Source organism: Cyprinus carpio, chromosome A16, assembly GCF_018340385.1.
Source record: "Cyprinus carpio isolate SPL01 chromosome A16, ASM1834038v1, whole genome shotgun sequence".
Lineage (NCBI taxonomy): Eukaryota > Metazoa > Chordata > Actinopteri > Cypriniformes > Cyprinidae > Cyprinus > Cyprinus carpio.
In genome coordinates this window covers 13918754-13933462 of record NC_056587.1, presented here as the reverse complement: position 1 = coordinate 13933462, position 14709 = coordinate 13918754, and the positions used below count along the sequence as shown (strand labels likewise).

Genomic DNA, 14709 nt, shown 5'->3' with positions numbered 1-14709 from the left:
GTCAAAAGATCCAGACTAGAAAAGATCTACAAGTAAGTGAATTCATCTAAATTTCACTTAAACCCCTTCAACATGGGCACTTCAGTACTTTTTATAATCATTTCAATTTAGTAATGCATGGATTTTACAATGATCTTGTTTTTAAGAAACTTATTTTGTCTTGTGATGAAATATTGGTAGTGCATTCAGAAATTGGTTATTGTGTGACATCTGGTTTGTGCTTTTATCTCTGACAGGATAAGGTTAAGAAAGTGAAAGTCTGTGAGGAGACCACAACTGCTCCAGCCGTCTATAGATTTGAGGCTAAGAGGAAAAGATGATGTCTTTGTATCAGTACCGAGGAAACTACCTTTGTCTTGTGGTCCCCAATCAGCAGTTTAATCTATGAAGTGGACTGAATCTGTGGATTTCTCTTTCACTTCTATAACTATAATGCTGGGAATCTTGCACACTATAAGGCAAGGAGTTTGTAAATATTTACTGCAAAATCGTTTATTACCTTAAATAAAAGAATTGTCTTTAATGGTTTGTAGTTCTTTGTTTTTAACAGTAGATGGCACTAGGTCACCTCATCTGAGCTCATAAAATCTACAACCTTGATTTTTTAAAAAAAAAAAAAAAAAAACCTTTCCTGTCTTCTTGATGTAGGCATCACTTTTTAAAATGTAACTATTATGCCTTCAAAATTCAGTCTCAACTCTTAAATTATTAGGTTTCATAAAAAGTGAAAAGAAAAAAAAAAGTGACATGACATACAGCAAAGTATGGTGACCCATACTCAGAATTTGTGCTCTGCATTTAACCCATCCAAAGTGCACACACACAGTAGTGAACACACACCCGGAGCAGTGGGCAGCCATTTATGCTGCGGCACCCGGGGAGCAGTTGGGGGTTTAGTGCCTTGCTCAAGAGCACCTTAGTCATGGTATTGCCGGCCAGGGACTCAAACCCACAACCTTAGGGTTAGGAGTCAAACTCTCTAACCACTAGGCCACAAGTTCCCCTAAATTGTATTTATTCATAGTATTTTTTTTTTTTTTTTTTACATAGTATTTATATTACATGGTCTATGTCCATAATTCAGAAATACTGTTTATATAAAGTTATAGTTTACATTATTTTTCAAATTGATAACTTAAAGTTGGTAAAAGTCCTATTGGTGGAGTCATACATAGCATTTTATTAATTTATTTTTTACAATTTGCTATTATCATTACATCTTTAAATTGACTTGGAAATACTCCCAGCAGTTTTCAGTAAATATTACATCAGTCATTTTACTTTTTTTTGTCCTTTATTGCATATTCATTTGCATACAGATTTAAAGCAGACGTTAATTTTTTCAGAATTTTAAATGGCCCACTTTTAAGCACTCTTGTACCAATCTTGTTTCTGCTTGTGTAACTGTTCATGTGAAAGGTTGTGCGCTGTCTGCACAGACTGAGCTTTTTGTGTTGTCTCTGCATGGCTTGATTGATCATGCAGGGTGCAGCGGCTTCATAAACAGGCCCCATCCATTACTCTCTCCTGGGAAAGAGGAGGGTGGAATCAGGAACAGGTAAATGTCACTCTGTTCAGGAGGAGCAGGCCAGGAGTCTGTCTGTTCCAATGCTGACTGCAGGAAGAGCTGTTTGTAATGAAAGCTGTGTGGATACTGCTGCTGTACTGTAATACACTCAAAATTTTTAATTCTTACACGCTAAATTCTTTTTTTTTTTTAAGGAATTACGTGTTCATAGTGACATGAGCATGCATGTCCAAGCCTGGTGATATTTACAAAGCAGCTCCGTGTGACCTATCAATATTGACCTTCTGTATTTGCACAATTCTCAGCCAAAAGAAGTGACTGGCAGAGTGTGTGTGCGTCATGTGGTGGAGCATTCGTCACTGCGACCGCCTTGGTTTGGAGTGGTGGGTCATGCAGCCGTGTGCGCAGTTCCGCTCTGCTTCTGTCTGTCATTACACAGAAAGCCACTGTTCTTACTGAAGCCTGTCTTTCATTCACATCAGCTTTTGCACGGGGTCATGGCTGCAGGTCTACCAGTGCAGTGTTGGTAGTGACCCCTAGATTTGAAAGATATTGGTCAAAATCCTCCACATTGTCCCATAATGTTATTCACATAAGGAAATGTAAAAGAGGCCTCCTGTGGCCCTCATGGAGCTCTTGAGACATTTGTTAAGGGTTTGGGATAAGAGTGTTGAGTTGACAATATTTTTGAATAGGCTCATTTGATGGGATGGCATGTGAAGTCTACGCTCTGTGATTTTGCAATTTTTTATTGGTTCATTCTTTTGTTGTAAATTGGGACTGTACTGATGTGTTAAGTGTGATGAGGGACTGCAGGTCACCATTGTTCTTTTGGATAAATAGATTTTTTTTTTTTAAGAATTTTTTTAGTTATTTTTACCTCAATTAAAAAGTTACACAAAAACATGAATAATTATTTTGGAATATTTAAACTTTCGTACACCCACATAACATGAAGTTGCCTACAACAATGTTTTATTTTACATGGAGTGGGTCGCCTCATGGAGGCAGCCATTTTGAGATCACATGACCATCTGTAAACTTTGCATTTTACATTATTAGAGCTGGCGTAGCATCATTTACGATGAATGGTTCACAACAAGATCATTGAGATAAATTTTAAAAATAGGGGAGAATTCATGACATTTAAGACCACTTTATACTCCTTAACCATGAACACTATGATGAAGTCTGTTGTGAGATGTTATAAGCCCACATTAAGGGTTTAAATATATCAAGAACCTGCATATGGAGGTCATGTATTTTTCATTTTCAATTAGAATTGTCAAGTGTTTCTCACAGTTTGAAAAAAAAATACCATAGTGAAATCAAGATGTGTAATTGGTATAATGTCTTAACCTGACTCCTGAGTAATTAATATTAAGTGATTATGAATGGCGCTAATAAAATGAGCTGTTAATGATGTTGGAGCCCCTCAGCATGTAAGTGAGTGGGAAGAAGCATTTCATAGCAGAGCAATTTGCTTATTGCTGATCTCTCTATTTTTGGACTTTTTCATGTAATACATCACACTGTAACAATTTCCATGGATTAAACTGTAATTACAGATGCATATAATATATCATGAATAATATGAAAGCATTATTTTGTAGGCAATTAATGCAAGAGCTTTTCACAGCTGTATAGTGAATTGAGCATTGTGAAGCACCCTGGAAGTAAGGCCATTTCTTAATCACTCTCTGTACAAAACAGTGTTGGTGACTCGGAGTAGTTTTGACCAGAGTATGATGGCCTTGGCTGTTATTACAGCACCTGAGCCCACTGGATGTCAAGCCCTTAGCTGCCTCTCCTCTGCTGTACCTCAAAGACTCCTTTCATGAGTGAGGTTAAGAACAGCACTAATCGATTTGCCAATTATGGTGCAGGGTAATCGGGTGGGTGTACAGTAGAATCGGTGGGTTGTGTGGAGAAAAAATGGCCGAGGTTCTTATATCTGCCCCTTTGAGTAGCACCGCAGTTTGTCACACGGCTTTTGAAGTAGTGGATTGTTGCGAGAGCTCGAGGGGTGGGGGTTTGTCTCTGTGCCAGAGGGAAAGCGATTGAAGGAAAATCTTTATAACCCTCACTGCATGCGAGTGTGTGTGAGGTGGGATCACAGAGACCCCTTTAAATTGCCACTAATTAGCCATGAGCCTGTTTGGAAGAGGCACTTGAATTGATTAAATTTGCATGGGAGTCTAAATCACGCTAAGGCCTCCTCCCCAGTGGAGCTCGTTTCCCCCTCTGCTCCCCAGACATGGTGGGCCCATGGGGGGGACCCATGCGGGTGAGGGGACAGGACAAGGCGTGGCGCGCACCCATCTGCCTGGGTATTACCGTTAGTCCATCACTCTCGCAATGGCAGCCGTGTGCCTGGGGGATGTGTTCATTACACTTTAACTACTGGATCTGTCCTTGTCTGCAGGCAGCCGGGTGTCATTGTCTGTCTATCTCTGCATATCCCTCCACATTCTGCTTCACTCAACCTTATAGAACAACAGTCTGGCTTTATGGTCTTTTATGGCCCGTCAACGACGGATGCACCTTATTGTTGTTTGCTACACCATTGTGTCTCCCTGTAGGTTTTTGTAAACTGCTCTCCACCATTACTTCAAAAACTTAAAGGTTTTGACTCTACTAAAGCATAAAAATACCGTTTGGAGATATTTAAGAAACATGCTAAGTTAACGTACTTGTTTATCTGAATAAAAATGCTACAGTCAGTTATTCTCCTTTGGAAATGTGCATTCCGGGCCGGAATGTCGGTCTTTGTTTTGGTTTGTGAAACCCGCCCACTGCCAGTTTACCCAATTGTATTTCGGCCCCCTGGGTTGCCAGTTGGCAGAAAACACAGCGTATTCATTTCATTCATCGTGTGCTTGTTTCTGTTTGTGTCTTCAATCTGCCACCTGTATGTGCCTCAAGTCTTAAGAAGAGGGGCCGGGGAAAAAAAACCCTCTCCAATATTTTGAATTTGGACTGTGATACCTAGTTCAACCACTCCGTGTCAATCCTACATACACCACCTTTAAGTAGTTCAGCCAAAAAAAGAAACTATTATTATTTACTCACCATCATCTTGTTTTAAACCTGCTTGGCTTTCCTGATTTTCTTGCTTTTTTACTAGGTACAATGTTGTTTGAACTCCAATGTTCTTTAAAATATCTACTACTGTGTTCCGCAGAAGAAAGAAGGTCATAAAGGTTTGGAATGACGTGAAGGTGAGTAAATGACGATAGAAATATATATACATTTTAATATTATGAGTGATTTCCCTTTACTTTTTTCTATCGAAGCTGACCCTATCCCAGAGACCCCATTGACATGTAAAACTAATGAGAGTAATTTTCACTTTCAAATTATTGTAATAGGTTCCTATGAAGCTTCAACACTTTTACCACAAGGTAGGCATTCATATTTCAGAAATGTGACTGGCAGGAATGCACACTATATCGGTACCATATTGGTTATCAGCCAGTATTAGAGTTCTTTTTAAAATGCTATTCTTCTCTTTTTTTCTTCTTCTTCTTCTTTTTTTAAATAAAAAATCAGTTGATATTTAATTGTGCATACTCATTTCCATTTCCATTTATACTTGCATTAACATTACCTTTGCCATCATCCAATGCTCAATTAAATCTAATCTTTAAAAAACACTAATAATTGAATAACACTGTTAAATTTGATCTTTAGCAAATTTCAAAATAACCATACATTTTTCATACTGTACATTATAATTCTGTTGGTGCCAAAAATCACTTGTAGCATTCAAAAGGATTTGTTTTTAATGTTTTACCTGTATTGATTTAGACAAAATAATTTAGACTTTTAATATTGACCATAATCGTTTATCAGCCATAGGATGAAAATTATTATCGGTTTATCGGTATTGGTCAGACTATTATCATTAGCAAATCTCAAAATAACTATAAATTTTTTTTTGTAATGTAAATAATAACTATGTGATGCTTAAATTCACTTGTAGCATTTAAAATAATAAATCTGAGTTTTAGTGTTTTAAACGGCATTTATTTAGACAAAATAATTTAGAATTCTAATATTGACCATAATCTTTATCAGCTATAACATGAAAGTTATCATCAGCTTATATGTATCGGACAGACTTTTAGCATCAGTGCATCCCTACTGACTAGAATCTTTTCTAGTAACATTATTTCTATTTGGTGTTGATTTTACCTTAACAAATGGCAGTATGTTTCGAGTGTATATACCAGTCAGGGATTGTTAGCACTTAAATAAATTATTGCTTTAAATCTGGGGTCTCAGAGAACACAAACATATGTAACATTTTTCACTGAGCATGTGTGATTGGCATTATCACTTTGAATCCTTATTAAAATATTAATTATCAACAACAATTTTTTGAGGCCCTTGTGGACATCCAAGCAGAATGTGAGGGTTAAATCTTTAAAATTTACTGCATAATAACACTTTTATATTATGATATTTGCTATATCTGAATTCCCTTATTCCTATTTTAAAAACAGAGTGAATGAGCGTTCCAATAAACTTATCACACATTCCCAGTAAATCTTGCACTCTCTCTCTTTCCCTCTCTCATGGGACTGGTCCTACAGGCTGTATGATTGCTGTAATCAGATCGCGCTGTTAATCAGAGTGTGTTCGTCAGTGTCCTGATGAGCGGCCCTTGCTGATTGTAATGTGATGCCTCCGCTGCAAAAAGGCCCCTCCTTCCTGAGCACTAACACTATATCGTCCCTGTCTATGGCTGAATGGGGCAGCCTTGTCACCTAGGGGATAATACAAGTTGGGATGAGAGAGCAGGTGGGTGTATGTAGTGGGTTTGGGGGTCCAATCTGAAATGCTTTACGACCCTGTCCTGTCCTGTCGTACACAAACAACAACATTCTCTGTATCTCTTTCTTGTATTTTAATGAGGTCCAAACAGTGATACTCTTATGGCTGCCTCATCAGCCAAGTTCCTACAAGGGCTGATACAAATTAATTAACCTAATTAGAGGCTGTGATTGCAGGCGTGATTGTGTGGGCCTGGGGAGGAGGGTGGTGAGGGGGGCTGCACTGGCAGGCAGGGCTTGGGCTGTAATAAGCCACGAGGTGTGGGAGAAAAGCCAGATCAGTGTGCATGGCTAATGAGCAGTAAAGAAATCCCCCATCTCTCCTTTTCTCTCTCCTCAGACTCTGTAAAATCTCTCTTGGTGTCTCATAGGCCCTTTTGATTTTTTGCCTATTGTCTCTTCAAATCAATCATTCTCCAACGTGCTGTTTTCTCTCAGAGGAAACTCCCACCTCATATCTATATGCTTATTTTGTGTATATGTTCACAGTGCTTTACTTTCCTCAGTCTTTGTGGTTTCTTTTCTTTTAGTGTATGTTCTTTCTTATCATTTCCTCCCTGTGATTTGTTCTGCTTCTCCTCGTCCTGTATTCTCTAATGGTAATACTTTAAACCCATGCAGTCCACCGGAACTGTGATACTTATCTTAAACCTCACAATCTGTCTTTCTCTCGCTCACTCTTTAACCTTCCCCCTCACACACACACACACACACACACACACACACACACACACACACACACGCACCACAAGAGCAATATTTAAATTTCTTGCTATTTGTTTTTGGAAACAGAACAAGGATATTCTGGAAAACGAAGCAAAGTGCATTTTTTCTTGCCTGGATCAGCAATTCTAATGTTTCTAATGAGTTGGAGGAGGACTGGAAGCATTATCTGAGGGAAAAAATAACAGTTTTTCAGGAAGGCAAAATAGGTTTTTTTTTTTTTTTTTGCCTTGTGTTGAGAACACACTTCATAAACTAGTCATGGTTTAACATTTAGTAAAGAGTTCAACCCATCCAATGTCCTTTGGTTAGATAATTTGACAACAGAATTCGCTGTTGCGGGACATGGCATTTATGTAAAATTGAGGCAGTAAGAGGCATTTTAATCTTTACAGACACAGAGACCCCTTTTTCAGCCCAGTGACCCAAAGTATGAGAGAGCTACATTTACTGAATAACATTTTATAATAACTTTCTTTACTTATTATATATCTATTTATTATTCTAAATCATATTGGTATATTTGAATAAATTATATATTTGAATAACTACATATAATATATAGTTACATTTTGAGACATTGAATTTGAATTATACATAGATCTATTAAACACACACACATATATATTATTTGCAAAAATGTAATAAATCATTAATATTTCAAATTGTATATAAATATTGAAATATTCAATATTTATTTAAAGTATTTAAATTATTAACTTATATGAATATATACAGTATATATGTGCCTATATACTGTACACACAACACTGAATAATTTAAGCATGTGCTTTGGTGAGATGAGGAAGTGACAATTAACTCAAATCTGTATATCCTTGCCATCTCTTTCTCTCTATATCATGCACTCACTGTCACTTTCTCTCTTTAGATAAGTGCTGTGCTATCATGTGGATTCTATTCTCATTTAGTGGTCACATTTAGTCTTTAATTAAGCCGAGAGCGATACCCTGGCAATGAGCTGATGCTATCTTGGGGTCACCAGGGCACACTAGGTGATGAGGGCCTAAGAACAGACTAGTAAGTGCTTACGTTAAAATCTCTGTGTGTGTGTGTATGGGCTGAGCATTGCTTTCAGAGCTAAACAGCTGTAGAGTGGCCGATATCAGATATTTATAAGAGGCTCATGAATATGGATAGTGGCAAGATGGGGCTGATGTTTGTCCTCTAAAGGGATGAAAGGAGAATGCGCTCTCCTGCCGGAAAGACACAGTCAGGGCTGCTTGGAGAGGAGGGTGGAGGGGTCTACACAATGGAATGATAGGGAGAGGTAGGTGCCGAAAAGGGATGACACTTTCTTTCCTCCCAATCAAACTGTGCAATTTCTTGTGTTTTATAATGGACATTTCCTCACCACAATCAAAGATAAAAGAAAAGTCAAGATTAAAAAAAAAAAAACATTTTGCAACAAAACAGCAGCACTATTAATGCATACATATATACAATACCATTCAAAAGTTTGTAGTTAAGATTTTTAATGTTTTATTAAAATAAGTATCTTATGCTAAAAATAAAATAAAAAAATAAATAAAATAAAAATAAAAAAATAGGTAAAAATAGTAATATTGTGAAAAGTTATTAAAATGTTAAAAACTTTTTTTTATTTTAATATATTTTAAAATGTAACTTATTCCAGTGATGGCAAAGCTGAATTTTGAGCAGCCATTACTCCAGTGACTCCATGATCATTCAGAAATCTTTGTAAATGCTGATTTGGTGATGTTGAAAACAGTTACGCTTATTTTTTCATTTTTATTTATTTATTTATTTGTTTAAATTGTGATACTTTTTCAGTATTCTTTGATGAACAGAAAGTTGAAAAGAACATTTTGAAAAGAAATCTAACATGTCTTCACTTTAAAACAAAATATTTTTAATGTGTCTTTTCTGAATAATAATAATAATAATAATAATAATAATTTATTATTGTTTTTAAATCTTACTGACCCCAAACCTTTGAACTGTAGAGTATGTGTTTAGTTGGTAAATAAGTCCCAAAATATCCTTAAAGTACCCTCAGAATTCGAGAACCCAGTGATAAGGTAAAGGTAAATATTTTGTCAAACATCTCACTGTAACAATACAGTATATGTATCACCTGAGACAGGCATCTCTACAGAATCCATGTCTTTAGAAATGCCAGACATGATTAGCCATCTAGCAATGTTAAAGTCATGACTGAAATTTCCCGAAGACTAATTTTGCATGAGGCCTTTGTTTCCTCTATATGGCGTTTGCAAATTAGATGAGTGCAATGAAGTTGAATGAGGTCAGTGCAATCAGGGTCAAGCTCTGACCAGTCGGATGGGCCTAAAGCATGTGACCCTGCACCTCTCGACTCCCTCCCCCTACACTTTAGTGGCTAATCCATTATGATTAATTGCCTGGAGCAAAGCTACCTAAAGTTGCATTAGTAGTTGCCAATTACCATAATTGTGATGTTTCAATATGGTTAATAGGCTGACATGACCTTGCCCAAGCACTTGGCAGGTACACGGTGTGCAAGAGCAGAGCCATGTGGAGCAGCCATATTTTAAATATTATTAATGGAGAGTCGGCCCCGTTGATTCATGACTATGTTTGAAAGAAGAAGAGGTGAACCAACAAGGGACAAAAACATGCATTTAGGAACCATCAGAATGACTGAAAGATATTTAAAACGCAGTAGATGGACGCAGTCGCCCAACAGAGCCTCCTTTGTTTGGTGGCAAAGTGAGGGCCAAAACATAATGGCCTCTATGGTGGCGGCTCTGACCACGCAACCTTTGAAATACCTTCATGGTGACTTTGGCTGCGTAGGAGCACTGCTGGGACGTCAGTGTGGGCATAAGAGTGGCAGGGAGGGGGTCGGAATTTTAAAAATGCACCCCGAAAGACCAGAGGGGTCAATGCTTTGGTTTTCGATTCTTTTGTGAAGTGGACAAATGATCCCCGATGCTGCACAATAATGTTTTTATGAGACTCTAAATTTTGAGATGAAGAGGTCCTTTGTGGGCGTGGAATAGCCAACACGTGGCCGCTCTTGAACAGTGGTAGTCCTGCAGCATGTCTGCAGCGAGATTGGTTGATCTTTGAACACTTTGCTCTAACAAGCAGCCACTTTGTTCCCATGAGACAAGGGCCACTCAGAGATTACCTAGAGGACAGGGCGAATTGTGCCAGTGCGGCTTCTGGAACCAGTGCACTGGCTCTATTCGGAGAGATAATGTTTCTCTCTCATCTGGGGCTATCCACCCACCACTGGGATCCCTGGGAACAAAGAGACTGCTTAGCAAAGAGCTGGTTGCTCTCTTTTACTCTATCACTCTTACCCTTTCACTGTCTCTCTCCCTCCTTCTCTTTTCTCGCATACATTCTTACTAAATTATTTGTTTACAATTATACAGAGAATGCACCATTAAGAAATTAAATGATAATACCTTTTAAATTACAATTTAATCCCTGAATTTGAATTGAAACTGAACTGAGAAAGGAAATAGGATGCAGAGTTGTAATTCTAATTTGAATGCAAGGAAGTACTATTAAAAATAATTAAATTAAAATTTGAAGAAATTTACATAACTGAATATTTTAACTATGAATGGAATGCTTGTCAAGACACACTTTAAATATTGGCTTGACAACTTGTTTGAAAGTTTTGAAAAAAAAAAATGTATAAAGCCCTGAAGTTTGAGGGTTTATAGCTGTGGTTCTCAGCCAGGGGTCCGGGGCCTTCAGCACAGTTCCAAGGGGGCTGCAATATGGCTTAAAATTATAAGCTTTAAAGGTGACATCATAAAAATCTGACTTTTTCCATGTTTTAGTAGTATAATCGGGTCCCCGGTGCATTCTACCAACCCAGGAAATGTGAAAAAGATTAATCCAGTAACTTTGTTTTGGTAAGCCCTTTTCTCCAAGCGTCTTAAAAAACGAGCATGTCAGATTTCGCTCCCTTTGTGACGTGGCAAAGGGATCTTATTATAATATCACCGCCCCTCTGCATGCATCCACCCACTGAGCCACCATTTAGTTTTCGCAAGTGACAATAGTGTACCAGTTCTAACGCCGTGGCAAAAGTTCGAGCAAAGCATGCAAACTGTTCTATCGTTAGCTGCACAGAGAGCAGACAAAAGAGCAGGATTTATTTATTTATTTATTTATTTATTTACTGTATATTACACTGCTGTGTGTATTTGACAGTTTAAGCACAATAAGACATGAAAGAGAACTAAGTTTATTACTTACATTACTTACATTACTTAAGTCACAGCCCTATTCTGGAAAAGGGGTTGGGGAGCAGCAGTTCATTTACATTTAAAGATACATGCACTAAAACAGAATGTTTCTGCTTCCTCTCAAAATAGGCATTTTCAGAATGATATAATGAATTATCTGTTGGATTTTTTGAGCTGAAACTTCAAGACACATTCTGGGGACACCTGAGACTTATATTACATATTGTAAAAAGGGGCATAATAGGTTACCTATAAAATAAGCTAAAACAGCAAAAACTTGAGATGTATATTGATGTCATATTTCTTAATTTAATTCCAAAATAATATGAATGGATGAAATAATACAAATTCATGGACATTTATATAAAATGTAAATTTTTTCTAGTTATGTTAAACTTGAAAATATTTTAATGGGTGGAAACTTCTATTTAAAAAAAAAGAAAAAAAAGGTAATCATATGTTCATTGATGATAAAAAAAAATGTAAACCTCGGATAGCATTCAGTTATTGAAATTATTCAGTTAATTAAATGCATTTATATTTGGTCCCATTTTATTAAGTGGCCTTAATCTCTATGTACTTACATTTACATTATTAATTTGGTACAATGCACATATTGTATACATACATGTTTTTACATTGTATTTATATTTAAAAAAATACCTGCATGTAATTACATCTGTAATTAATTTCAGTAATTACATTTATAATTACACTGTTGACCCATCCCTTACACCTTAGCCCATCCTTAAACCAACCCATACCACCAAACCTGTCCCTAACTTTACCCGTATCCCTCCTTAATAGCAGCAAAAGTGTTTTGCAATACAATATGAACACAATAAGTACATTGCACTTATTTTTTTTGATTTAAGAACATAGTAGTTAAGGCCACTTAACATTAAGTGGGACCTTATATTTTAACTTGTTGTTTCTGTAAATAAATAAAGAAAATGTTTAAAAATGAGTACCACAAATATTTTATGAGGTCTTCAAATATTGTCTTTGACAATAAGGGGCCTCTACGTCAGAAAGTTTGATAACAAATGTTTTATAGACCTGATGGATAAAGAAAACAATAGATAGATAATAAAGAAAACGATAGATAGATAGATAGATAGATAGATAGATAGATAGATAGATAGATAGATAGATAGATAGATAGATAGATAGATAGATAACTTCCTGTAAGTTGTGGTCAATTCACACTTATGAACACAAGCCAATTCCTAAGTTCTGAATTTTGCTCTCGTACTTTAGTCAGTCATAAACTCACCTGGACATCGACTTTTATCGGCATCTGTGTGATTTTTATCGGTTTGATGAGAATTCATGTTTTTCCATTCATCTTAATCATAATTATCTGAACCCACCAGTTCCTGTTTTATAAACTGAAATGATACAGCACAGATCCCTTCTAATATCTTTTCAAAGAAGCTTTATGAATAATTAGTTACAGGCTGGCTTTCAGCCTCAGTCTACAGTTGCGTTCTCCAGAGACCCCTTACTTTTAAACTACTTTGCTTTACACTAATTGCATTGTTTGCTAATTGTGGGAAAAGACACGTGCACTGAAAGCCCCCCATTATGGTGTCAGTGATCCACACCGAGCCCTTTGGATCATACATTAATCTTTAGCCGCAAACCTTGTTTGGTTTGATATAAACACATGTGCTCCAAGGGCAACATGAGATTCATTCAAATGAATCATTCAGATCATGCTGGGAAATGAGTTTTTATAATGTGAACCTTGATATACTGTACTTCCTCTGTTTCTTCTCCAGAGTCCTTTTCACCTGCTGGGAGACTATAGGGCAAATGGAAGAGGTGCATTATAGGCTGCGGCATGCCTTCCTAATGTCCCCAGAGTGATGCCATATGTCTCCTGTTAACAGGGTGAGGGCTGCTGGACACATAATCAATAGATCAATCATAGAATGATCGTTTGCAATCAATCATCTGCCGCCTCAGGGTAGCACTCTCCCCTTCGTACCATTTCATTGAACGGGGCATAGTTATGACACATTTATTTCTATCCTGCAACATTTCTCTTTAAAATATGAACAGTGTGTTGGACAGTGTGCCGAAGCACACAACGTGGCGAAAACGAGAGCATGGAACTGCACAGAGGAAGATCAGAGGAGGTACACTACCCTGTTCAGCCATTCTTCACTTCCCAAGCCATACCCACTTCATCATAAAAAATCTATAAGCCAGCCCTGTGATTTAACACACATCTGAAGGCCTCTCCGTAGCAATCAGCCCGAGTCTGTTGGGGTAAAGCATGGTATCCGTGTGCACCAAAGAACCCTGGATAGGTCTCCATCACAGTGAAAGTGCCGCATGGGACTCCAGCGAGTAGAGAGAATGGGATGAAAGAATAATGAAAATCCACTGTGAGAGAAATCAAGAAAACGAGCGAGGGGAAAGAAAGAGAGGGGTATTGTTTCGCATCTGCATGCTCAGCTCGTCAGAGTTGCCATCTTGAATTCCATCCATTCAGATGGCAGCCACTGTGTAGGCCAGGCCTCCGACGCATTTCCCTGCTGTGTTCACAACAGACGCATTGACACGGCACCGCTGCGGGACATCTGCGCCCAGGCGTATGCTTGCATGCTCACGCAAACACTGGGTTGCTTTTGTATGGTGGCTATGACGCAGAATTTTAGTGACAAACGCAGGGGTCTCACAGGATCTCGGGTGCATATGCTCAGGACCGAGGGTATTGCAGGACAGGAGAGGTTATGGGTTAGTGATGGGGGTGTTACAGGGCAGGGGGTGTGCATCCCATGGGGTTTAGAGATATGGTCTTGCGTAGCACTGACCTTCAACATTCCTGGGTGTCTCCTCACCATGAAGTGACGTGGGTGGGCCATTCACCCTTGAACCATGAAAAGTACTCATGTAGATCCGGGCTGTAAACAATTCAATTCAGATCTGATTCTGCTGAACCCATTATTAATGTGTTTGCTGTAACTCATAAACCCTTTTGCTGTTAGACCATGCTGGTATGTTGGTGAGTTTGATGGGGTTTTGTGCACTTTTTAGATAGACCAGCATAAAACCAACTTGGCCTGGCCAGATTTGTGTATAAATTATTTTTATTATTATTTTTAATATTTTTTTTTATTGTTTTCTTTTTTTTTTAATCATTTTATTTTTAGGGCTGCTATAGTTAATTCTTTAAATGGTCTAAATGGGACCTTGTGCATGAAATTTCAGTACGGTCTGGTGTTATTTTTTATGTAGTTGCATTTTCGTGTTTAATGCAAGTTTTATAAAATGTTTTCAAATTATAAAATTAATTTGCCCATTTTATTTTATTTTGATTAGTTTTTGAGTCATGAAAATGTATTTTAGTTTAGTTTGTTTCCCCAGTTATGTTGTT

General features: G+C 37.5%; 1 protein-coding gene across 1 annotated transcript in view; it reads left to right on the top strand.

The window, feature by feature from the left end:
- Nucleotides 1–523, top strand: part of LOC109106160 (UTP11 small subunit processome component) — a 4184-nt gene extending 3661 nt beyond the window's left edge. Inside the window, exons 7-8 of the mRNA XM_019119519.2 lie at nt 1–32; nt 237–523. The exon at nt 1–32 is cut by the window's left edge and continues 79 nt beyond it. Of these exons, the coding sequence (XP_018975064.2) occupies nt 1–32; nt 237–320 (116 nt within the window). The 3' untranslated portion in view covers nt 321–523. The remainder of the gene's footprint in view (nt 33–236) is intronic.
- Nucleotides 524–14709: the final 14186 nt, after the last annotated feature.